This window comes from Oncorhynchus clarkii, chromosome 18 (assembly GCF_045791955.1).
Source record: "Oncorhynchus clarkii lewisi isolate Uvic-CL-2024 chromosome 18, UVic_Ocla_1.0, whole genome shotgun sequence".
NCBI classification, from domain to species: domain Eukaryota; kingdom Metazoa; phylum Chordata; class Actinopteri; order Salmoniformes; family Salmonidae; genus Oncorhynchus; species Oncorhynchus clarkii.
In genome coordinates this window covers 21,786,196-21,810,813 of record NC_092164.1, presented here as the reverse complement: position 1 = coordinate 21,810,813, position 24,618 = coordinate 21,786,196, and the positions used below count along the sequence as shown (strand labels likewise).

Genomic DNA, 24,618 nt, shown 5'->3' with positions numbered 1-24,618 from the left:
ACAGGGCTCAATCACTTCATCATATTTACTCCATCTCCCGTTATTCAATAGAGGGAGAGAGGACACCTCTGAGAAAAAGCCAATGCGTGCTTACAGTGAATTAACGAGCAATCAATGGGCTGTAATCAGAGTCAGAGTCGATGGGGCATTGCGGTCTAAACTCGGAAGAGTGGTAGGGGTGTGAGGCGCTCTGCGGCCAAAGCCCAGGCACAACAGTACTTTAGCCCTCCACTTCTTCTCTCCGACTGACCGCTGTGTCGCAAATGACACCCTATTCCCTATATAGTGCGCTCCTTTTGACCAGGGCCTATGGCGTCAAGTAGTGCAGTATATAAGGGATAGGGTGTCCTTCAGGACACAACCCTCTACTCTCCAAGCCACTACATCAGCCCTGACACTGCTGTCAATACAGAATCAACAGAAGACAATTAAACATCATGAAGACATGCAGCGTGTCTGGCTCCAATCTGTTCGGCTTCGCCGGGCCGCTACTGGCCTTCTCTGCCACCCTGCGTCAGATTTATGATGATTGGTCCCCTTAGGAATCAACACACTCCTCCAAGGGAAGACAGACGGGGGGACAATGCTGTAATGTATTGGGACATCGTGTTCACTAAAGCCTGTAATAATTTTGTAAGCGGTCAGAGGAACTTGTGTATAAAATGTTGTTGGAGGAAGAGGGGAATTGAGAAAATGCGGCGTCGGCATGCACAGGGCAGGGGCAGTTTAGAGTTGAGGTCGTGGGTCAACTAGAGACATTTTCTTTCTTTCTCACCCATAACAGCCACCATATTATGGTCAGTCACTAAACAGCTTGCATAAAACGTTTGGATAATTCTTGTTTCTTTTTTCATTCTGTATTAGGTTGCCAATCAAGTTGTGCAGGCACTGCTCACCCAAAAGGTAGGAGTCTGGTTTCCATAGCAACTGTGTTATAAAAACGCCTCAGAATTATACTAATATTAGATCCAATGATGTTGTTAGACATGTATGTAATACAGTAGCTCAAAACTTTGTGTTAACTAATCAACTTTTATGGTGTCCATATTAGGATAGTCACACATCTGTAAGTTCACACCTCTGCTTGTAATAACTCTCTCTCTTTTTTTTCCCCATGCAGGATCTGAGGGAGGAGTGTCTGAAGTTGCGGACCAGAGTGTTTGACCTGGAGCAACAAAACCGGACAATGAGTGTCCTCTTCCAGCAGCGAGTCCGACCTGCATCAGACCTGCTCCTGCAGGTAGGGACCTGTCCACTCATCTAGTCCCAGAACTACTATAGAACCTCATTGTCCCAGAACCATTATAGAACCTCATTGTCCCAGAACCTCATTGTCCCAGAACCACTACAGAACCTCATTGTCCCAGAACCACTACAGAACCTCATTGTCCCAGAACCACTACAGAACCTCTTTGTCCCAGAACCACTACAGAACCTCATTGTCCCAGAACCAATATAAAACCTCATTGTCCCAGAACCACAATAGAACTTCATTACCCCAGAACCACTATAGCACCTCATTTATCCAGAACCACGATAGAACCTCATAGAGAAACTATTGGCCATGACTCAGATGTGCCTAACTGATGGAGTTAAAATAGCATTTCACTGCTACTAGTTTCAGTATTAGAACTATGTTGGTTCTTGTATTCAATATTGTTGAAGGCAACAGTGTGGGTGTAAGGACATCTGCTCCAGTAGCATATTTGCTCACTTCAAAGTTCTGAAGAGCAGCGATATTAGATCATCCATCTTTTTGTGATGGCGATGTGATACTGAGTCCGGGGTCTGTGATATCATCATCGCTAAAAAAACAGTGTGCTCATGAACCATCCAGCCTCCGCGGAGCTGCAGGGCTCAGACAAGATCATTTGAGAAAGTACCGAGACTCGCGTCATCCATCCTGGGCTCTCTCGGGGGGACGGTAAACCTCTCAACCAAATTACCTCTAGCTCACCAGACCTTGTGGCATGTAACACAGACATAGATGCTAGAGAGAGGGGAGGGTATGTGTGTGCGCCCGTGTGTGTATGTAGTCTGCCGTGGGTAGGAATGCACACTTACTGTAACACAGAAATCATTTACTCCAGTCACTGCAGAGAGAGAGAGAGAGAGAAATATTGACAACCATGTCTGCTATAAAATGGCCGCATGGATTTTCCTTTATCTGATTTGCAGCTATGGCCGTCCAGCTCTCGTTACCTTACCTCTTCTCAGAGTGGAGGGTGGAGGCTCTCAGACTGCCACAGGGTAAAAGGGGGAGATGTGGGGTGTGAGAGGGAGCTGAGGGGGATGGAGGTACAGGGGGCCTATAGACGGTACAGACGGATAATGAGACTCCTACTGGTCTTAATGAGAACATGTGGCTCAGAAAGGATGGATGAGAGGAGCTCAGGGGAGAGCTGAGTGCAGGTACTATGCAAGTCAACACATCCAGGTACTATGCAAGTCAACACATCCAGGTGCTATGCAAGTCAACACATCCAGGTACTATGCAAGTCAACACATCCAGGTACTATGCAAGTCAACACATCCAGGTACTATGCAAATCAACACATCCAGGTACTATGCAAGTCAACACATCCAGGTACTATGCAAATCAACACATCCAGGTACTATGCAAGTCAACACATCCAGGTACTATGCAAGTCAACACATCCAGGTACAGAAACAAAGAAAGTTATAGTTGAAGAATAACTTTTTTTTTATTGTTGACAATATCTGTAAAACAACAGCCTCCAGAACACTGGTGTTGTTGAATAGTCCACAAACCATTTTAATGGATCTCGTTTAAGCAATGTTTCGATCAATAGACCCTCATCACGATTTGTTCAGGTGTTGACAAAATTCGAAAGGATATAAATGAGAATTGCAAAGAGCGAGCTGACGACAATCCTTTATCTACCTCAAGTTCAGGAGAGAGTATGCCCTCTGTCAGTCGCCCTCTGCTATGCTGACATATGGATAATTGAAAGTCACAGTCCACATTGTCCAGTGAAGAGTGCAATTTTGGCTGGAAGGGAGGCATTTTCGTCATTCCAACAGATTGAGCGAAGCTGTGGATGCGCTATTTTTGTCCCAACTTAACCAGGGCATGAATAAAGTGAAATGTGTCATTGTTTATGAACTATTTGTAACTATTGAATCATATTTTGATTTAATAAACTAATTTGTATGTTCTGGTTATATCCTACAAGAGTAAATGTTAGCGTATTCAGTCTGTTCAGTAGAGCATTTGTGTTCAATATACAACGTGATCAACAAGACATTGAAGAGAGCAATATACCGTAAATCTATTTGCTTGTGTAGCAGGAGCCTCTGTCTCTGCCCCAAATTGTATCCTATTCCCTATATAGTGCTCTGGTCAAAAGAAGTGCACTATGTAGAAAATAGAGTACCATTTGGGACAGAGCTGGCTTTTCACGAGGGAGTATGCCGGGAATGAGGATTTGTAGCAAGGCATTTTTTCAGCAGTGAGGAAGTGAGATTTTATTGTGAAGGAGGCGGATAGATTTGAAAGATTTATGTCCAACTTTATGTCCAACCGATGTCTGCCAGCACATTAAACAACAAGAAAATAATTGACACTTGTGTAAGCGATAGCTAAATCATACATTATAGGAGGATTTTTTTTTTGTATTTTCACATGGATTCCTCAAACAGTCATTCATTGTATTGAAAATCTCATGATTCTTTCATGGTTGTGGTTTTGTCGATATGTTTCAGGTTGTAAACCTTGTTTCTATTCCTGGGATTAGTTGCTCTATAAAGGTGACTGTGACAACGATGACTAGTAATACAAGTACTGAAAGAGTATATGATTGATTGATTGATTGATTGATTGATTGATTCAGTCAATTAAAACATGGGTTTGAAATCAGTTCCCTTGCTACTTCTTGTGGATCATTTCTCTTAAAGCAGCCTAATATTTTGCCCTCTAAAACGGCTGCAGGTAACCTTCTGTTTTTTAAAAATGATTTTATTTTTATTTTTTATTTAACCTTTATTTAACTAGGCAAGTTAGGGGTTTGCATGAATTACCTTTATACCATAACCTACCATCAAATAGTAATTAGCGACAGTAGAGCTAGACATATTAATATTTCCTATCAGTCAGAATATTTCATTTCTACTGTTCTGGGAGTCTGTAATTAAATGTAGTATTGGCCTCTGGGGCCATCTTGAATTTCCCTGATTACGAATCACTGCTCTCTATTGAGATTGTGATTAAGAATACTGGGAATATGCTTGACCTGCTGTCGCCTCATGTAATTTGGCATTTCACATGCTACAAAGCTCTACAAAGCTCTGTTTGCTGCAGTTCGGCCAGGTGTTTAGTAAGGTGTATAAGTAGCGAATAATAATTCCCTCCTTCCACTCAGAGAGGCAGCCTTATCAAAAGTGACAGGCGAGTGGTAATTGAGTTGACAATTATCCGTAAAAGTAGGTCCTGGCTGCCGTGGAAACTTCCCATGCCCCTCTGGCAGGACGTAGTAGCTACACAGTACCATTCAGTAATTTTTGCCTTCTGAATTTTGATTGGCTTTTGCACTATGGTTCCCCTCAAAGTGTTGTCTTTGCTGGAGGTTTGTTAACTGGACTGCCTGCACAGTATTCCTATTCTGGTTAAAGTCTCAGTGGAGTACGAGAGTCATGTTTTGTCTTAGTTTAGCCAATTTCCTGCTATACGTTACCTGTATCCTCTGACTACGGGAAGACCAAGCCTTGAGTGCAGAATCAAATGCAGATTAGGTAATAGGTAGTAACAGAGAAGGTGAGCTCCCTCAGTGCGCCTCCGTCCTTGGCTAGATCACACTTCCACGCGGTCAGGTACAGTGAGGCTAGCCCTAAGAGACACGGAGATGGGGGAGCTGTCCGCCCCCATGTCCCCCCCCCCCCTCTCCCCACCACTCCCCATCGGAGGCCTTGTGACACTATTGACTGAATCATTGATGACTGTGCTGAGGAGGTGTAATCCTGCACCCCTACGATAACATCAGCCCCCCTTCTCTTCTCCTGACACTCAACCACTCCCATCCCCCTGTGTGGACAGCCTATACCCTGGAGAGGAGCGATATGGCTTCAGAGAGGACTACATTTCTGTTACGGGCTTTATGGTGAGAGAGACGCCATCTGGCATGTTAAGTCCACTGTAAAGGACAACCTGGACTGAGTCAGCTACAGGGGAAGAATTCTCATCTACATATAAACTTTAGGTCATAATGGCAAGTTAAGCGGTATTAAAGAAAATACTTGGTTTAGAACAAGCTGTAGTAGGTATATTTTGCCTCCGTTAATTCACAATTATGTACATGATATGAATATGATTTTCAAATTTGAACTAAAAATAAGCAGATCGTGTTTTAAAACCTTTTCATTTAATTAATGTCACTTCCCTTTAATTCTTACATTTTAAGTCTTTGCATAAATGTGTAAGCAATAAACAACATATTTTATGTAACAATTTGATTATACCTAACAAACTAATTGAAAACTATTTAGCATCATATGTGCATGAACTGTGCAAAAAAAAAGAGGGATGAAATAAAATTGATTAGAGGCTCAACATGCTGTTTATATACTGTACTACATTCCCATTTAATCCAGTTTAAACAGCTCTATCATTATTTCTATGTTTCATAAGTTAACTGACGATGGGGAACAAGAGAGCACATTGCGTCTAATCCTTTTCCACATCCCAATCGATCGTGACCGCACTGGACCAAATTGACTTGGGCCAATAATAAAATACGGAGCATTCCACCGAGATGACCTCAAGGTTCAGAATTTCCAGAAAATAGTCAAATAGCCTATTAGATCTGAAAGAGAGTATTGATGTCCCTCCAGGTCCCTGATAGCACACAATATGCTGTACAGTACTAGAGAACCAGACTGCACGATGGGTCGAGCAATTTCAACTCAATTGAAATTTCACACACAAACACAGTTTTTCTTCTTCTATCCCCATGGGGACGTTAAATATATTTCCATTCAGAATCCTATTTTCCCTTAACCCTAACCCTAGTTGTAACCCTAACCCTAAACCCAACCCCTAAGCTTCAAATAACCTTTGTCCTTATCGGGACGTGGGTAATGTCCCCACGAGGGAGAATTTTCCTGATTTTACTATCCTTGTGGGAACTTAATGGGATTTTATATCCTCACACGGTTAGAAGAACCAACCCACACACACACATGCACATCAAAATACAAACCAATTACTTTTACAAAAATCCATTGGAAATCAATATGATTTAATCCATTAGAATGTTGCCATTATAGCCTATCATCGTTTAGCTGGTCTGCAGGATAGAGTCAGTGTCCCCTTAAACTCAGTGTAAATGGGGCTGAGATTACGGAAAGAGAAACAAGAGGGAGGATTCATTTGGCACTCTGGGGAGATAAAGGGATCGTCATAAATGTGATTTAATCCACATCTCCAGTTTACATCCATGTTCCCTTAAACTAGTTCCAATTCACTCTAATTTGCACATGTAAATGCATCTACAATTAACAGCACCACTTGGAACTATTTCTATCCATTCTCTGTGTTTCGCGGCGGGTGGCTCTCACACCCAAGCAAGCCGTTGCACCTTTTCAAACTTGATCAATACGAATTTTTATTTTATGTATTTCTTATTTCACCTTTATTTAACCAGGTAGGCAAGTTGAGAACAAGTTCTCATTTACAACTGAGACCTGGCCAAGATAAAGCAAAGCAGCTCGACACATACAACAACACAGAGTTACACATGGAGTAAAACAAACATACAGTCAACAATACAGTAGAAAAATAAGTCTATATACGATGTGAGCAAATGAGGTGAGATAAGGGAGGTAACGGCAAAAAAAAGGCCATGGTGGCGAAGTAAATACAATATAGCAAGTAAAACACTGGATTGGTTGATTTGCAGTGGGAAGAATGTGCAAAGTAGAGATAGAAATAATGGGGTGCAAAGGAGCTAAATAAATTAATACAGTAGGGAAAGAGGTAGTTGTTTGGGCTAAATTATAGATGGGCTATGTACAGGTGCAGTAATCTGTGCGCTGCTCTGACAGCTGGTGCTTAAAGCTAGTGAGGGAGATAAGTGTTTCCAGTTTTAGAGATTTTTGTAGTTCGTTCCAGTCATTGGCAGCAGAGAACTGGAAGGAGAGGCGGCCAAAGGAAGAATTGGTTTTGGGGGGGACCAGAGAGATATACCTGCTGCAGCGCGTGCTACAGGTGGGTGCTGCCATGGTGACCAGCGAGCTGAGATAAGGGGGGAGTTTACCTAGCAGGGTCTTGTAGATGACCTGGATCCAGTGGGTTTGGTGACGAGTATGAAGCGAGGCCCAGCCAACGAGAGCATACAGGTCGCAGTGGTGGGTAGTATATGGGGCTTTGGTGACAAAACGGATGGCACTGTGATAGACTGCATCCAATTTAATGAGTAGGGTATTGGAGGCTATTTTGTAAATGACATCGCCGAAGTCGAGGATTGGTAGGATGGTCAGTTTTACAAGGGTTTGTTTGGCAGCATGAGTGAAGGATATTTTGTTGCGAAATAGGAAGCCAATTCTAGATTTAACTTTGGATTGGAGATGTTTGATGTGAGTCTGGAAGGAGAGTTTACAGTCTAACCAGACACCTTGGTATTTGTAGTTGTCCACATATTCTAAGTCAGAGCCGTCCAGAATAGTGATGTTGGACAGGCGGGCAGGTGCAGGCAGCGATCGGTTGAAGAGCATGCATTTAGTTTTACTTGTATTTAAGAGAAATTGTAGGCCACGGAAGGAGTGTTGTATGGCATTGAAGCTTGCCTGGAGGGTTGTTAACACAGTGTCCAAAGAAGGGCCAGAAGTATACAGAATGGTGTCGTCTGAGTAGAGGTGGATCAGAGACTCACCAGCAGCAAGAGCGACATCATTGATGTATACAGAGAAGAGAGTCTGTCCAAGAATTGAACCCTGTGGCATCCCCATAGAGACGGCCAGAGGCCCGGACAACAGACCCTCCGATTTGACACACTGAACTCTATCAGAGAAGCAGTTGGTGAACCGGGCGAATGCAAACCAGGAATGCAATATATTGAGATTCGATGTCAAGGCAACCAAGACGTATGTCCTGGGAAGTGTTTCTTTAGCCTAAGGGACGCCATATGGTGAAGATGCATGTATTAGCTGGTGTTCTACTTCTAAAGCCTCACTTCACATTGCATGACGTGTATTACACTAGTGCAGCAGTCATCACAAATTATATATAACATATTGAGCCTTGTAGTGAAGGAGACCTACCTGTAAATTCCTGGGAGGTCTTCAGGTGGCTTTGGTTGGTTGCTTTCAGTGAGATTGTGACTATTGATCCTCTGACAGTAGTCCATGGATGTTCTGAACACAATGTTAAAGTGGCAATTGGCAATGCCCAAGGCTGGGTTTATGAAACAAAGGACTAGGATTGTTATCCCTCTCATCATGAATGCATTTTGTCTTGGAGATTCAAAAGAAACTGGTTACAAGGGGCTGTTGTCCCAAGTAAAAAGAATATGGCTTCCAGGAATATGGTTTCCACTGTATATATAGATACAATGCAATAGTGTATCTATCTCTATGGCTTTCACACTGCGTTTGCAGGAAGGCTTGTTAGCTCGAAGCCTCCGGGACCCCAGGGCTCGGCCGGTGTGTTGATCACTAGCACTGGGACTGATTTTATTACAAGCTTTTCGACTTATTGTCTGGCTCTCTGTTTCATTGTTGGATCAGTGGACTTATGCAGTGAGCCGGTATCTTCATGCTGAAGGTTATTTTCGGAAGGTCACCTCCATACTGTAGCTCTGTCCCTGATACTCAGTGTAACGGTTGATAGCACATACAAACTCTAGAATGGCATAATCTTGCATCGGAATCTCGCACTTAAACAGGTGGTAACATGAAGGATGTTTGTATGAAATAATGGATAATGTGATACTATGGTTTGGCCTTGGGCAAGGAGTTTGAGATCAGTGCTTCCTGAATGACACAGCTGTGCAGCAGAGGGTTTACGAGGTGTGAAACTGTTGTTTAATAAACATGTTCTTAGTATCCTCTGTGATTTAGTAGAGGAGTAGCTTTATACTCAAGGAGCCATCTGGGTAGTCTGAGTAGCAGAACAGAGATGAGGTGAGGTAGAAATTGCATTTCTATTGTTGTACTGAGTAAGAAAAGAGGTAAGCATATATCAGGCTCAAGCCTGTCATATTGTATACTCTCTCCCTGTCTTTTTTTATTCAGATATACTTCATGTATGTTAAAGGAACACTGTGGGATGTCGCCCGCGTCTCCAACTAATGATGTCATGCAAATAATCATTTTCATCACTTTCAAATGATTGGGATTAATTGTGGAGGACACTGGAGGAAGACTATAGATGGACTTAAGCTAATATACTATACACAAAAAGTTCCGCAAGGTGACTCTCATCGCCGCACCGAAGGCAGCGTGACATTCTTCCTGCGGTTATGTTCATCTAGAGTGGGCGTACACAGCACGGGAAGGAAAGTTAGTGCAGAGTACAGGAATCTGGCAATTGTATTTCATTATCGAGATGGAGAAATTCAAATAGATATGAGCGCAGCAGAAGATGTCCTCCCTCAACGAGCATTAAAGTTGCCTTTGGAGGGGAATGTGGCATAAATCGAGTGTTTTGTTACAGCACGTTTGCCGTTAAGTAGATCCGAGCACGGGGAACTGGGCAGTAATTAGGTTGGAGGATTAATATGTGAAAATGTATTTGGTTTTGTATCCTTCCCCTGTGAACGGAAACCAAAGAAAATAATGGATCGTAAAATAGTGTTTGAATATGAATACAAAAATCAAAGGAATCCCTCGCTCCCCAATGCAATTATTTCCCATTCACATGAATTATTCTTAACAGATGACATTAATGACATTGAGTCTAAGACTATTGAAGAGTGCCCTGCATACAATCTCAGTGGAGGGAGAAAGAGATTTACTTTCAAGCTCTGGGAAAGTAAGCTGAACCAAAGCGTTTTTGCGACCAGCTCAAATGTGATTTTTTGTTTGTTTTCATTGTGAGATTTGAATGAAAATGATTTATGTTTGATGGTAGACGTTCTATTATGTATTCATGAATCTACTTCTGGAAAGGTGCGATTGATACAGAACAGTTGTTTGATTGCCAGATTCTTCCGTACAGTTGAATGTGTTAAATGCCTTCTCTATGTAGTTGATATATCTCTGTATGTAGTAGAGACATTCAGTCTCTTTCTTGTCCTTTCAGAAACTCCACTCTCGGATCATGGATTTGTCTGCCTCTGATCTCCTCCTGGAGCCGGAGAGGAGCAAAAGCTTCCTGCTATCCAGGAACACTGACTCTCCACCTCATGTACGATTGATGGAAAACAAACCAATGGCATGTTCTTTTCCCCCCAGCCTCACCCATATGTATTGTCCAGGCATCAGAACTGACGTATAGCCCAGAGAAATCATTAGGGAGGATTAAAATACCAGATCTAACTATTATGGGGGTTTGATCCGCTGTTCTCGGGCAAGCAGAGTTGGCAGTATCACATTCTTAAAGGTATATATCCTTGTCATATTACCAGAGGACCATCGATTGAGGCTCATCTTCAGTAAAAATGAGTCTGCGGGATAGTGTAGAACATTAGTCATGTTATATATTATGTATTAAGGTCTTAAAAAATTCACTCTGGTCTTGTGTCCTTTTACTCCTTGAGGACCCAACCTGATAAACCTTCATATATAGTAAAGAAATGTGAAACATTTATTGTGTAATTATGTTGAAATCTGATAATATATTCATGTGTTTGCGACAAGGTAATGAGTTTGGGAAAAGAAGCCGTGCAAATGTGATATACTTGCAGTACAGATTTGGTACAGATTTCCTGGGCCAATTAGTTTGCTTCCTATTATCTCTCTGACTGAACAGTTGATTAGAATTCTGAATCGACATTTGTTTGGACAGAATTGTGGAATAGGACTGGTGCAGAAAACATCTGTTGGGGAGATTGCGTCTGAAAGTATGATTGATCATTTGCATCTCACTGGCTAATTATAGGGTTGAAGCAGTAGCTTTCGTAACACTTTACAGGAATACTGAAAACCCCAGAAAGTCTCACACATAAAATATCAGCCACCGGCAATCTAACTTAAAACAGTCAATAGACATGCAAAAAACACAGTTGTTTTTGCATTAATGTACAAAGACAAAAGCGGTGTGTGTTTGGACAGCCTTGTAAAATGCACCAGTGATTCAATATTGCATAGTCATAGATTCCCGGCCATATTCTTACCTTCTGACACCATTACCATCTCATATGACCCTGTGAAGCTCTCTGTGACACGCGCCAACCCACTCGCCCCTGTTCACCCCTGCCACCTGTCCTCCAGCTGTTCCCTTATCTCCCTGGGTAATTGGCTTTCACTGGAGCCCATCAGCCTGTCACCCCTAGCTCATAACCCAAACCATGCTCCTCCCCTGGCATCAGCCATGTGTCTGTGTCCCAGACTAGATTTGAAGCCATTCAAGACATAAACACTGGAGAGTGATGGGGAAAGCCTTTCAGTTCAAATACAATGTAACAAGCTGTATGGGTCCAGACCCAACTCTATAGTTTCTAGACTGAGAAGCTCAAATAAGGCTTGTTAATCAGTGTTTTTGTAGCGTTTTCTTGCATCTCTCATAATTGTCTCTACCTTCTCTACCTTAGTCCCCTTTATCCTGACTCATTAATGTATGTGGCACTAAATCATGACTTTGGAATCCATCCTGCAGGATGTCCAACTGAACGGAAAGGCGGGACTTCCTGTGGCCAAGTGTCTGAGCCAGCTGAGTCTGACGGTGCAAGCGCCAGTCTACCCACGCAGCAGCTGTAGCAGCAGTGAGCTGTCCCTGTCTAGCGCCTGCAGTGAATACTCCAGTGGCTCCTACACCTGGAATGAAGGACGCTCCTGTGGGAAAATGGTACGATGACCAGACCAACCTCTCCTCACTCTGTCTCTGTGTGTGTGTTTGTCTCTGTCTATTTTTCTTTGTCTCTGTCGCTCTCATTTATGAACTTTATCAATATGGGGTTTCAATCAGCTTAAAAAAATAGAAGTAACACATAGCTGAACACTACCGGGTTTTCTATATTTTACTATTTTCTACGTAGCGAAGACATCCTAACTATGAAATAACACATGGAATCATGTAGTAACCAAGAAAGTGTTAAACATATCAAAATATATTTTATATTTGAGATTCTTCAACGAGTCAACCTTTGCCTCGATGACAGCTTTGCACAATCTTGGCATTCTCTCAACCAGCTTCACCTGTGCTTTTTCAGCACTCTTGAAGGAGTTCCCACATATGCTGAGCACTTATTGGCTGCTTTTCCTTCACTCTGAGGTCCGACTCATCCCAAATCATCTCAATTGGGTTGAGGTTCAGGGGATTGTGGAGGCCAGGTCATCTGATGCAGCACTCTATCCGTCTCCTTCTTGGTCAAATAGCCCTTACACAGCCTGGAGGTGTGTTGGGTCATTGTCCAGTTGAAAAACAAGTGATAGTCCCACTAAGCCCAAACCAGATGGGATGGCGTATCGCTGCAGAATGCTGAGGTAGCCATGCTGGTTAACCTTGAATTCTAAATAAATCACTGACAGTGTTACCAACAAAGCATCCCTACACCATAACACCTCCTCCTCCATGCTTTACGGTGGAGTTCACCCACGCCGCGTCTCACAAAGACATGGCGGTTAAAACCAAAAATCTCCAATTTGGACTCTAAACCAGAGGACAAATGTCCACCCATCTAATGTCCATTACTCGTGTTTCTTGGCCCAAGCAAGTCTTTTCTTATTATTAGTGTCCTTTAGTAGTGTTTTCTTTGCAGAAATTCGACCATGAAGGCCTGATTTATACAGTCTCCTCTGAACAGTCAATGTTGAGATGTGTCTGTTACTTGAACTCTGTGAAGCATTTATTTGGGCTACAATTTCTGAAGCTGGTAACTCTCTAATGAACTTATGCTCTGCAGCAGAGGTAACTCTGTGTCTTCCATTCCTGTGGCGGTCCTCATGAGAGCTAGTTTCATCATAGCGCTTGATGGTTTTTTCGACTGCACTTGAAGAAACTTTCAAAGTTCTTGAAATGTTCCATATTGGCTGACTTTCATGTCTTAAAGTAATGATGGACTGTCGTTTCTCTTTGATTATTTGAGCTGTTCTTGTCATAATATGGACTTGGTCTTTTACCAAATAGGGCTATCTTCTGTATACCACCCCTACTTTGTCACAGCACAACTGATTGGCTCAAATGCATTAACTTTTAAGAAGACACACCTGTTAATTGAAATGCATTCCAGGTGACTACCTCATGATGCTGGTTGAGAGAATTCCAAGAGTGTGCAATGCTGTCATCAAGGCAAAGGGTGGATGCTTTGAAGAATCTCAAATATAAAATATATTTTGGGTTACACTGTTTTGGTTACTACAGGATTCCAAATGTGTTATTTAATAGTTTTTTATTTATTAATCAAAGCATTAAATATGTAGCTTGAGCCATAACCCAAAGGGCTTAGTATGTCCAATAGACCATGTGAAAGGAAGTAAAACAAATTGCAGACTGAGTAACAGCTTAACAAATGAATCATATGACTCCACAACCAACTCTGTTGTTTAGAATGAGAGTGGGCCATGGTCACAAATCCTCTGAGAAGTACTACAGGTGCTTGAACACCCTTATATTCATGCTTGGATTGCTGTTGCACAGCTCAATTTAGCTGCATTTTTGAATGATGTGTCTGTGTGTCTGTCTCTAAATCTCCCTCTGTCCTCTCTGAGTTTCCTAATAACTTCTGTCTCTCTGTATTTCTCCTGCAGTCCTCTCTGACATGGGAGAAGAGGTTGAGCCTGGGTTCCTCGGCCCCCGGGAACATCTGTGCCCCCCTGGAAGAGCAGCTCCCCACGAGGAGGAAAGAGAGCCACATCCTAGAAGGCCTGCGGAAGCTCCAGAGGAGAAAACCAAAAGGCTCCTCATCCTCCTGGGTCTCCAAGTCGGGCGACAAGGACTGCATGAACTCTAATGAGGGTATCTACTCTCTGGGGATTAAGAGTGGGAGCAAGGGAATCTCCAAGCCCACTTATGTGGGAAGGACCCCTGTCTCAGGGGTGGGGGGCAAAAAGTTTGTGTACGACTCTGATGATGCGGACGACGAGTCGCTACATTCGGCGTACTGCAGACGAGACTGCGTCCCCAGTAAGGACGGAGGCTGGATGTACTTCAGGAAGCTGTCGCACAGCGTCTCGGACAGTGTGTGTAGCTGGGATGGGCGGCAGGACAGTGGCGTAGTAGGGGATAGTAACTGCAGCATGGGTATGACACACCCGCCCGGCTATAACTCCAAGGAGCGGCCAGAAAAACTCAAAAGCTTCATCAACAATTTCCTCTCCGGGGGGCGGACCTCGGCTGTTCTAAACCCCTCCCTGTTGCACTTTGACATCAGCCCCACAGAGGCTGAATGCCCCCTCCACCTCTCAGACACCGACCCTGAGGATCTGCACACTGAGGTCAGCGACCACCGGCGGCTGCCTGTTTGCCGGACAGCTGAGCAACTGCAGAAGGACATCAAGAGGCTCTCAAGAGATTCTGACAAACTGCTTCCCGTACAATGCTTGAAGAGGGAACCTGGCCGAACTCAGTCTGCTGACGGAAGGCCCCGGCCTTTCAGCCTAATCAAGGAACACAAGGGGGCTAAAACCCAGTCTGAGGAGAGTATCATGGTTGTATTCGATGCAGACGGACAGCCCATTGAACTCAGTGCTCAGCAGTCCTCTTTTGGTACTGGGGCTCGGAAAGAGATTCCTGGGAGGAAAGAAAATGGGGTTGCTGAGTATGCTGCACTGTCGCCTCATGATAGGCCCATTCGTCACAAAGTAGGCAACAACGGCAGCATTAGCAGGGAGGGAAGCCCAGAGAGGCTGCAAATGCATGTCACTCCAGTACGGAAATTGATAAAGCCACCTTCCAATCGATCCAACAAAGGCCACTCTGTCCCTCCCATGAACAATGCTTCCACCAGCCCCAAGGCCATCAGCTCAAAGATCCCCAGCAGCCGGGGGAAAGGATCTCCACTGAAGGTTTCTAAGGGCTCCACCACGGAAACAAGCAACAGTGGACCAACCTCCGGATTCACAGCTCAGGAGTCAAAGTTCCCTTCTTCTCCTCCGGTCAAGATGTCCAGGTTCATCAAAGCTCCAGGCTGCACTACAAGCCCCAAGGCAGTAATCAACAAGCTTCCTGGCAGGAATGACTGGACAAAAGGCTCCTCATCTAGTGTTCCAACCGGCTCCCCACACCTCCCAAGAAGGCATTTGGACCATGTGGACTACAGGGAACAGCCTACCAGAGACAGACACTGTGAAGCCAGCAGCAAAACTGAACTCAGGTCCCCGTCTCCTCCCCCGCCCCCTGGCCGCACCACCTCCTTACTTATCAGACCAAACTACGATGGGTCACCTCAAGCACTTAAACCAGGGGCTCAACCATCCATGCCTACAACTGGGAGGGGGCCACCCCCAAGTTACCACCCCCCGCCTGTACCAAATATGCAACATTTATTACCACCCCCACCCTACAAGGGCCAAGATACCATAGACCTGGACGCAGGCTACGGTACCGCAATCGCACCTCAGAAACTGTTGGACAAATCGAGCCAGCAGCACCCTGCTTCAAATGAGACCCCCTCTAAAGGCACTTCGAAACGGGTCCCCACAAAACTCTACCTCCCCTCCTCAGGGCATGTGCCTGATCACCCTGAAAATGCACCTAAAAGCTCAAAGAATGTTCCTCCTCCCTCATACAACTCTCAACGTGGCTCTTCACTTCAAAGCACATTTACAAGTAAGAAAGGTACCAATGACAATAGGCATTCTATGTCATATAAGACCTCTAGTAGTTTCCCTGTAACTCTGCAGGGCCACCCTCAGTGTCCAACAGAACCTCACAGTAGTATGACTCAACCTCCCCAGGCTGTAGCAAACCCACCCGTCTCTGGAACTAGCACTCAAAAAGCATCAAAGACACGCATTCCTATGGGCTTCAAAGCTTTTGTGAAATCGCCCCCTTCACTGCAGAAAGGCTCCACCACGATACCAGGAAAGCAAGAGAAGGAACACATCAACTCGGTCTCCAAAGAGACTGTGACTTCAAATGCTTTCATCCCGTGTGACAGTTTTCAGGCAGTGTATGTTGATTCATTAGCCATGACTTCCATCATTGAGACTAAGGGTGAGGTCCAGTGCATAATTCAGGAAGAGGAGGCACACACCTCTGAGTTGGCAGAGCAGGGGGTTGGTGACAAGTCGGAATGTGACAGTAGACTGTTTAAGAGGTCCATATCTGTCACGACCAAACCTCACCTAAAGCCTGTCCTGGGGATGACTGGGGCGAAAGCTCGCAGCCAGAGTTTCAGCACCCACTACATGGAAAAACCCAACATCAGTGTGTTGGACGGACATGTGAAGATTCGAACCCAGATCATCACCAACTCTGGAGAGAGGGGGAACTCGTTAACAAGGCAGAGCTCGTTTGTTGAGGGCATACAGATTAAACCCAGTAGCGGATCTGGGGAAAGTCCAGTCCGTTGCCCCAGCCACAGGCTGAGCCACTACGGAGGTATGACAGGCTCAAACAGCCACCAGGGTCTTCCGGAGAGAGCCTCCACATCGGGATTCACCGGTGAAGGGCCACGGAGCCCAATAAAGGGGGAGAGCGTCACGGCTCCACCTCAAAAAGAAGTGCGTAGCTTACCCCTCGCCGACCGGATCGGCTTGAAGAACTACCGAAATCCCAAGAAGGTTGCATCTCATCCTCCATTTGAGTCGCCGGCCTCTCCTGTCTATAGCCCGGAGGCCACAACAAAGGGTGTGAAAGTGCTCAGCCCCGGAAAACTAGACCACGCGAAGAGCGTCAAAGTCCAGGCAGGCTGTTCCCAAGGGGAAATCGATGAGGGAGAGCAACCAGTGAGCCCCACAGTCTGCACCATTGAGGAAAAGGTCATGATGGGGATCGAGGAGAATATCCAGAAAGGTCAGGGTCAAGAGAAGGTAATAGCACCGGAGACCAAGCAGAAGACCGGCCCGTCTCTAGCCAACTGGTTCGGCCTGCGTAAAAGCAAGCTGCCAGCCTTGAATGGAAAGAAATCAGACGCCACCTCCCCGAAAGAGAAAGATGAGAAAAAAGAGCTGAGGATCGGATCTGTGCTGGGAGGCAAACAGATGAAATCGGACAAAAAGAAGGACAAGAAGAAAAACGACAGCCAGTTCGAAAAGAGTCCAGAGCTGACGCTGTCAGAGAACAAGCTGAGCTCAATCATGGATCATTGCAATATTCAGATGGGACAAATAGCCAATCAGATCCAGTGTTCTACAACCTACATTGGGAAAGACCAGTTCATGAAAGAGCTTCTTGGACGGTTGGTATTACCATAGCAAATTTCATAAAATGTGATTTGTTAAATATTTCAAGTACATTTGCATAATTAGTCATAGGTAAAAACCTCCCAAAAATTACAGTGATTTGATCAGGAAAAAGAACACTCATTAGATAACTTGTCTCCTGTGATGCTGAAATGATTGCGGATTGTCGTTTTAGCATTTCTCCCAGTGTTCATGCTGCTGTAAAACACAAGTCTTGCTACATTATGCATGCATGTAAAGAGACAAAAACACACACAGCTCAACAACAGCAACACCAGCTGTCTCTTTGAGTTATGGTTCCACTTGAGTGAACATTAGCACTTCCTAGCCTGGAATCTAGAGACACTGTCAGCCCTGAGCTATCTTGGCTGGAAGAGTACAGAATTACCCCTCCTCCCATAAATTGATATAATACCTAAAATCTCAGCTGACAGATTTTTATCAAGAGTAGTTACAAACATTTATCACTCAATGAGACTGGAGTCGGGAAGAGCCATTCAAAATAGTTTATTTCAGATCCTACAGTAGGGGGATAGCTATACTCAACAAAAAGATAAATGCAACATGCAACAATTTCAACTATTTTACTGAGTTACAGTTCATATAAGGAAATCAGTCAATTTAAATAAATGAATTAAACCCAATTCAATGGATTTCACATGACTGGGCATGGTACTGGGGAGCCAGGCCCAGCCAATCAGAATCAGTTTCTCTATAATGACGTTTGAGGCGGCTTATGGTAGAGAAATTAACATTCAATTATCTGGCAACAGCTCTGGTGGACATTCCTTGCAGTCAGCATGCCAATTGCATGCTCCTTCAAAACATGAGACATCTGTGGAATTGTGTTGTCTGACCAAACTGCACAGAGTGGCCTTTTAGAGTGGCCTTTTATTGTCCCCAACACTTATGTAATGATCATGCTGTTTAATCAACTTCTTGATATGCCACACCTGTCAGGTGGATAAATTAGCTTTGAAAAGGAGAAATGCTCACTAACAGGGATGTAAACAAATTTGTGCATAAAATTGGACAGAAGTAAGCTAGTATGCATATGTAACATTTCTTTCCAGCTCAGTGGGACCAACACTTTACATGTTGAGTTTATATTTTTGTTCAGTGTATATGGAGGCCGTATTGAGTGAGAACAGTGGAATGTCTCACCCGGGATCTCTTTCCAACTGCACGGTTCATATGAAATCAGTTAAGCAGACAGACAGAAAATATATCAAATCATGTTTCCCATACAGGAGTGTGAGGAAGGGTGACTCCATAGCTGAATCTCTCCCTGGCATCTCCATCCCCAAGAGAAACAGCGATATGAGGGGAGATATGGAGATCTGCTCCGATACAGCTGTGAGTGAGCTAGGGGTCCTGTAATGAAACGTTGCTTGGCTTCCAGGATATTGCATGGATCTCTCACTCGACTGCTCTCTCTCCTTCTCTCTCTCTCTCTCTCTTTCTCTCTCTCTCTCTCTCTCTCTCTCTCTCTCTCTCTCTCGCTCTCTCTCATCTATCCATCTTTCCTCATAATCTCACCATTTTCTAACTATTTCCCCTAACCTGAGTATCCACTTCCTCCATGCTCTCATGCTGGTCAGTTGCTTATTGGATTGTGCGTATACTCCATATCATTTACTGTTGCCATAACGTTTTCCATGTCTTATGTCTGATTTGTGTACACACCTGCAAATTCCGCCAACCTTCGCACATACACAAATATGAGCGCACACTGAAGCACTTCATCTTGGGAGATATGCTACCGATGTTGAACCACGTACTAAGCTTTGTATAGAAAAAAAATGCTTTGGGTAAGACTTAGAATGCCACGTAATTCTGACCTTGGTAGAATATATTACTTGTTCTCTGTCAGGGACAGAGAGAGAGAGAGAGCAAGGAAGGAAGGGGGAGAAAGAAAAAAGAGACCATATGCAATATGCAGGAAATTCAATCCAGCTGATGGGGAACTTTGATAGCGATGAGGAGGCTCTTATCTCAGACACTCAATTCAACAATGGCCTGTTTAATACTATCCTTGCAGCTTCATCTCCATCTCCCTTCTACAGAAATACAACAGAAGAAAATAAGTGTTTATGACCTGCAAATCCCCTTTATAGTTTCGGAGGAACACTTTTTCAACATCACACTCTGTTAGCCCACCTCCATATTAGAACAATTACCTTGTTGCTTCCCCTGACAGAACTACCTATTACGAAAGAGGCTCTGAAAATGTAATAGTAACTTCTGTAAATCTAAGGTGTTTGTCGATTCTGTTTTGAGTCATCGCTTAAAGAATTGATGAATCGTCTTCCACTATTGTTTTGTTTAAGAGCGAAAGGGAAGCTATATATATATCAATAATGTTCTATCTGAATATGCCAGCTACTAAATCTGTGTTAGCTTAGCTGCGTTTGTTATTTTGGATGTCTGGTTTCGTAGAAGTATATAAAGTATTATCACGTTGTGGAAAAGTGTACTTTGCTTGTTTGTGGTTTATGAATCATACCAGACATGTCCTTAAACTAGCAGTGATGTTCTGTTATTATCTGTGCAGTTGATATTCAAGGAATGTTAAGGCCACCATACAAACGATTGAATACACACACAAAGCGGCAAAGCAATTATGAATACAATGCGATGCACATTACAATGATGTAAGGGAGACTGGGGAAAAAATGTAACACGGGGTCAGTTGTAAGAGCTTTTAATAACTCAAATTAGAAACCACTTAGAAAGCTGTTGTGCAATGTGCTAATGCTTCAGTGGTGTCTCTAAATGCCTAAATTCATCAATCATTTTTTGTTTTATTGACATAAAATAGGTTTTGAGGCCCTTAAGTAAATATACCCGCCGCTTCTCTTGTTTAGTGTTTTGACCTGTGGGGCATTCTCCATGTATTTAAACATAGTATTTTTATCAGTAAGATGAGGTATTTTGATTTGTAAAGTCCATAACAATAATTATTTGTATTTTCTCACAAGATTCAGACTAGTATAGGCTCCTGTGTGTGTGTGTGTGTGTGTGTGTTTGCAAAATTGCAAAATTGTACAATTTACACGTTTGAATCCTAATATAAAACAGGCTATATTCATTTTGATACAATTTGAGTTTTTGGTCAATATCACATTCCTAAAAGATCAAATAGAAAATATTTGTCAAATTAGTGTATTATCATCAAAATATCAGTTTCAATTTAGTGTATTATCATCAAAATACCAGTTTCAATTTAGTGTATTATCATCAAAATACCAGTTTCAATTTAGTGTATTATCATCAAAATATCAGTTTCAATTTAGTGTATTATCATCAAAATACCAGTTTCAATTTAGTGTATTATCATCAAAATACCAGTTTCAATTTAGTGTATTATCATCAAAATACCAGTTTCAAAAATATTAAATGTTTCAATTACCATTACCATTACCAACATTGAACACAATGCTACTTTTAACCCCGTAGCTGTAACCGGAAGGTTGCTGGATCGAATCCACATTTCAGTTGAATACATTCAGTTGGACAACTGACTAGGTATCCCCCTTTTCCCTTTCCCTGTTACATTTAATCCCACATACTGGGTCAATTGTAACATTTCACTCCTGACACTTTTGGTTGAATTGTAAACGCCTGGTATGTTCTATAAACGTAGTTACAGTTTGTAATAGTAGCTGAGATATGCATGTTGTTTGTATAACAATATTATTTAATCTAAATCAAATAATATTTTCAATATGCAAAAGCCTAAAAGTGTTACTTTTTTCCCCGGTCTCCCCAACCATTTTTCGGACAAATAACATACCATCTGTTGACGATGTTGTGAGGCACATTTAATAACACCTTATGTCAATGTTCTGTCATTATGCCTGAACAAATTGGTCATAAACATGATTTAGAACTTGATTTTACACACTACCGGTCCAAACTTTCAGAACACCTACTCACTCAAGGCTTTTTCTTTATTTTGACTATTTTCTAAATTGTAGAATAGTCGCGAAGACCTCAAAACGATGAAATAACACATATGGAATAATGTAGTTATTAACAAAAAAGTGTTTAAAAAAAATCTAAATATATTTTATATTTCAGATTCTTCAAATAGCCACCCTTTGCCTTGATGGCAGCTTTGCACACTATTGGCTTTCTCTCAACCAGCTTCATGAGGTAGTCACCTGGAATGTATTTCAATGAACAGTTTTTCCTTCTTAAAAGTTAATTTGTGGAGTTTCTTTCCTTCTTAAAACATCTTAAGGATCGGCCCCTTTTTTCCCAATTTTCGCTTAAAATGACATACCCAAATCTAACTGCCTGTAGCTCAGGCCCTGAAGCAAGGATATGCATATTCTTGGTACCATTTGAAAGGAAACAATTTAAAGTTTCTGGAAATGTGAAAGGAATGTAGGATAATATAGCACATTAGATCTGGTAAAAGATAATAAAAAGAAAAAAGTTTTTGTTCAATCTTTTTTGTACCATCATCTTTGAAATGCAAGAATAAGGCTATAATGTATTATTCCAGCCCAGGTGCAATTTAGATTTTGGCTACTAGATGGTAGCACAGTATGTGCAAAGTTTTAGACTGATCCAATGAACCATTGCATTTCTGTTCAAAATGTTGTGTCAAGACTGCCCAAATGTACCTAATCTGTTTATTAATAACTTTTCATCTTCAAAACTGTGTACTCTCCTCAAACAATAGCCTGGCATTGTTTCACTGTAATAGCTACTGTAAATTGTACAGTGCAGTTAGATTAACAAGACTTTAAGCTTTCTGCCAATATCAGATATGTCTATGTCCTACTTACAACCTCATGCTAATCGCATTAGCCTACGAAAGCTCAACCTGTCACGCAGTGGACCCACCAATCCTAAGGATGTTAATGCGTTTGAGCCAATCAGTTGTGTAATTGCAGTCGCGAAAACCATCAAGAGCTATGATGAAACCGTCTCTCATGAGGACCGCCACAGGATTGGAAGACACAGTTACCTCTGCTGCAGAGGATAAGTTCATTAGAGTTACCAGCCTCAGAAATTGAAGTCCAAATAAATGTTTCACAGAGTTCAAGTATAACAGACACATCTCAACATTGACTGTTCAGAGGAGACTATGTGAATCAGGCCTTCATGGTGGAATTGCTGCAAAGAAACCACTACTAAAGGACACTAATAGTAATTAAGAAGAGACTTGCTTGGGCCAAGAAACACGAGCAATGGACCGGTGAAATGTGTCCATTGGTCTGTAGTCTAAATTGGAGATATGTCTTTGTGAGACGCGGTGTGGGTGAACGGATGCTCTCCACATGTGTATTTCTCAATGTAAAGCATGGAGGAGGAGGTGTTATGGTGTGGGGGTGCTTTGCTGGTGACACTGTCTGTGATTTATTTAGAATTCAAGGCAAACTTAACCAGCATGGCTATCATCGAATTCTGCAGTGATACGCCAACCCATCGGTTTGGGCTTAGTGGGACTATCATTTGTTTTTCAACCAGACAATGATCCAACACACCTCCAGGCTTTGTAAGGGCTATTTTACCAAGAAGTAGAGGGATGGAGTGCTGCATCATATGACCTGGCTTCCACAATCCCCCAAACCTCAACCCAATTGAGATGGTTTGGGATGAGTCGGACCTCAGAGTGAAGGAAAAGCAGCCAACAAGTGCTCAGCATATGTGGGAACTCCTTCAAGACTGTTGGAAATGCACTCCATGTGAAGTTGGTTGAGAGAATGCCAAGAGTGTGCAAAGCTGTCATCAAGGCAAAGGTGGCTATTTGAAGAATCTCAAATATAAAAAACATTTTGATTTGTTTAACACTTTTTTGGTTACTACATGATTCCATATGTTTTATTTCATAGTTTTGATGTCTTCACTATTATTCTACAATGTAGAAAATAGTACAAATAAAGAAAAGCCCTTGAATGAGTAAGTGTTCTAAAACTTTTGACCGGTAGTGTATGTTGTGAGAACTCAAGTAAAGTTAAATGCACTTCCTCCTTCATTTTTTCCCACCAGACCATCATTGTGACACAGAAGATCAGCTTGCATGGAGAGAATGAGGAGGAACCCAACCCTGAGACTTCATGTCAGGACCACATGATAGGTAAGGTTTTACTGTAACAATGGGCCTACTGTACTTTGAGCTATCGTCTGAAAACATATAACATTTTAGTGCTAATAAGCAACATTAATATAGATTTCTCAACATAGACATGTTCAGTAGTCATCAGCAATGCATCTCCAACTTTTGCTTTCTGTGTAAAGTATTTCTGTGATAGAGTATAGAAACGGTCTCTTATTTTAGGCTTTTGCAGTATACAGAAAGAGCTGTTGCCATTCATCACCTAATGCATGTGGGACTTGCATATGTAACACATTCTCATACCAGTGAAAAACTGTAAGCTTAGAGCCTATAAAAATATTTCCTGTATCTTTGCAGGACTGATCCGTCTTGTCACTGGCAGAGTGAGTCTTTATTATCACGCCACTCTCCCACTGCATTTTGAGGTCATCAACAAAATGGTTACTGTCTCCGGCGTTCAAAAATCCTTTTAGTGTTGCCGGCGTACAGTATTATTTACGTGGCTAAGACATCGGGGGTTGTCAGGGCAGCTGCTGTTCTGAGAGCTTTGGTGTAGCGTACAATGTGTGATAGGAAAATTATATGCAACAACACCCACTTACTATTTCAATGACAAGGCGATCTTTACACGCTGGGCAGTTTGTCATTCATTGGCAGGTGGAAGGCATTCTCGGGGAACGTGACTAGGACAGGGCAATCAATGTTTATTAGAGTTTTATAACGCCAGGTGCCTATCGCTCTGTTGGAATGCTTTAAACTGAGTGGCACATTAACTGTCTATCTTTGAAGAGATGATGCCTGTTGTCCTTTCATGAATGGGGTCTTCTCTCACTTAGTTTGATGTGGCTTTGGCATTATGTGAACAGGAGAGCAGCAAACCAGTCATGTACAACCTGTGCAAAAGGTGTTTGTGACGCCTCGACTTGAATTATAATGGTCTTTTCTTTATATTTGAAGCTTGTCCTTATTTTCACACAGGATTATGATCTCTGTTGCTTAATTTTGTTTATTTATTTCCATGCACCATAATAGGTCTGCACAGATGATGTGGCTGCTGGTACGCAATATTCCACTAACTATTTTATGCT

At 42.7% G+C, this 24,618-nt stretch overlaps 1 protein-coding gene across 4 annotated transcripts in view; it reads left to right on the top strand.

Moving 5' to 3' along the window:
• Nucleotides 1-24,618, top strand: part of LOC139373192 (nck-associated protein 5-like) — a 160,385-nt gene that overhangs the window by 116,434 nt on the left and 19,333 nt on the right. For all 4 annotated transcript variants that reach the window (XM_071113373.1, XM_071113374.1, XM_071113376.1 and 1 more), the window contains 7 exons: nucleotides 865-903; nucleotides 1,121-1,240; nucleotides 10,256-10,360; nucleotides 11,771-11,959; nucleotides 13,861-17,453; nucleotides 18,708-18,813; nucleotides 23,464-23,551. In XM_071113373.1, coding sequence (XP_070969474.1) covers nucleotides 865-903; nucleotides 1,121-1,240; nucleotides 10,256-10,360; nucleotides 11,771-11,959; nucleotides 13,861-17,453; nucleotides 18,708-18,813; nucleotides 23,464-23,551 — 4,240 coding nt within the window. The remainder of the gene's footprint in view (nucleotides 1-864; nucleotides 904-1,120; nucleotides 1,241-10,255; nucleotides 10,361-11,770; nucleotides 11,960-13,860; nucleotides 17,454-18,707; nucleotides 18,814-23,463; nucleotides 23,552-24,618) is intronic.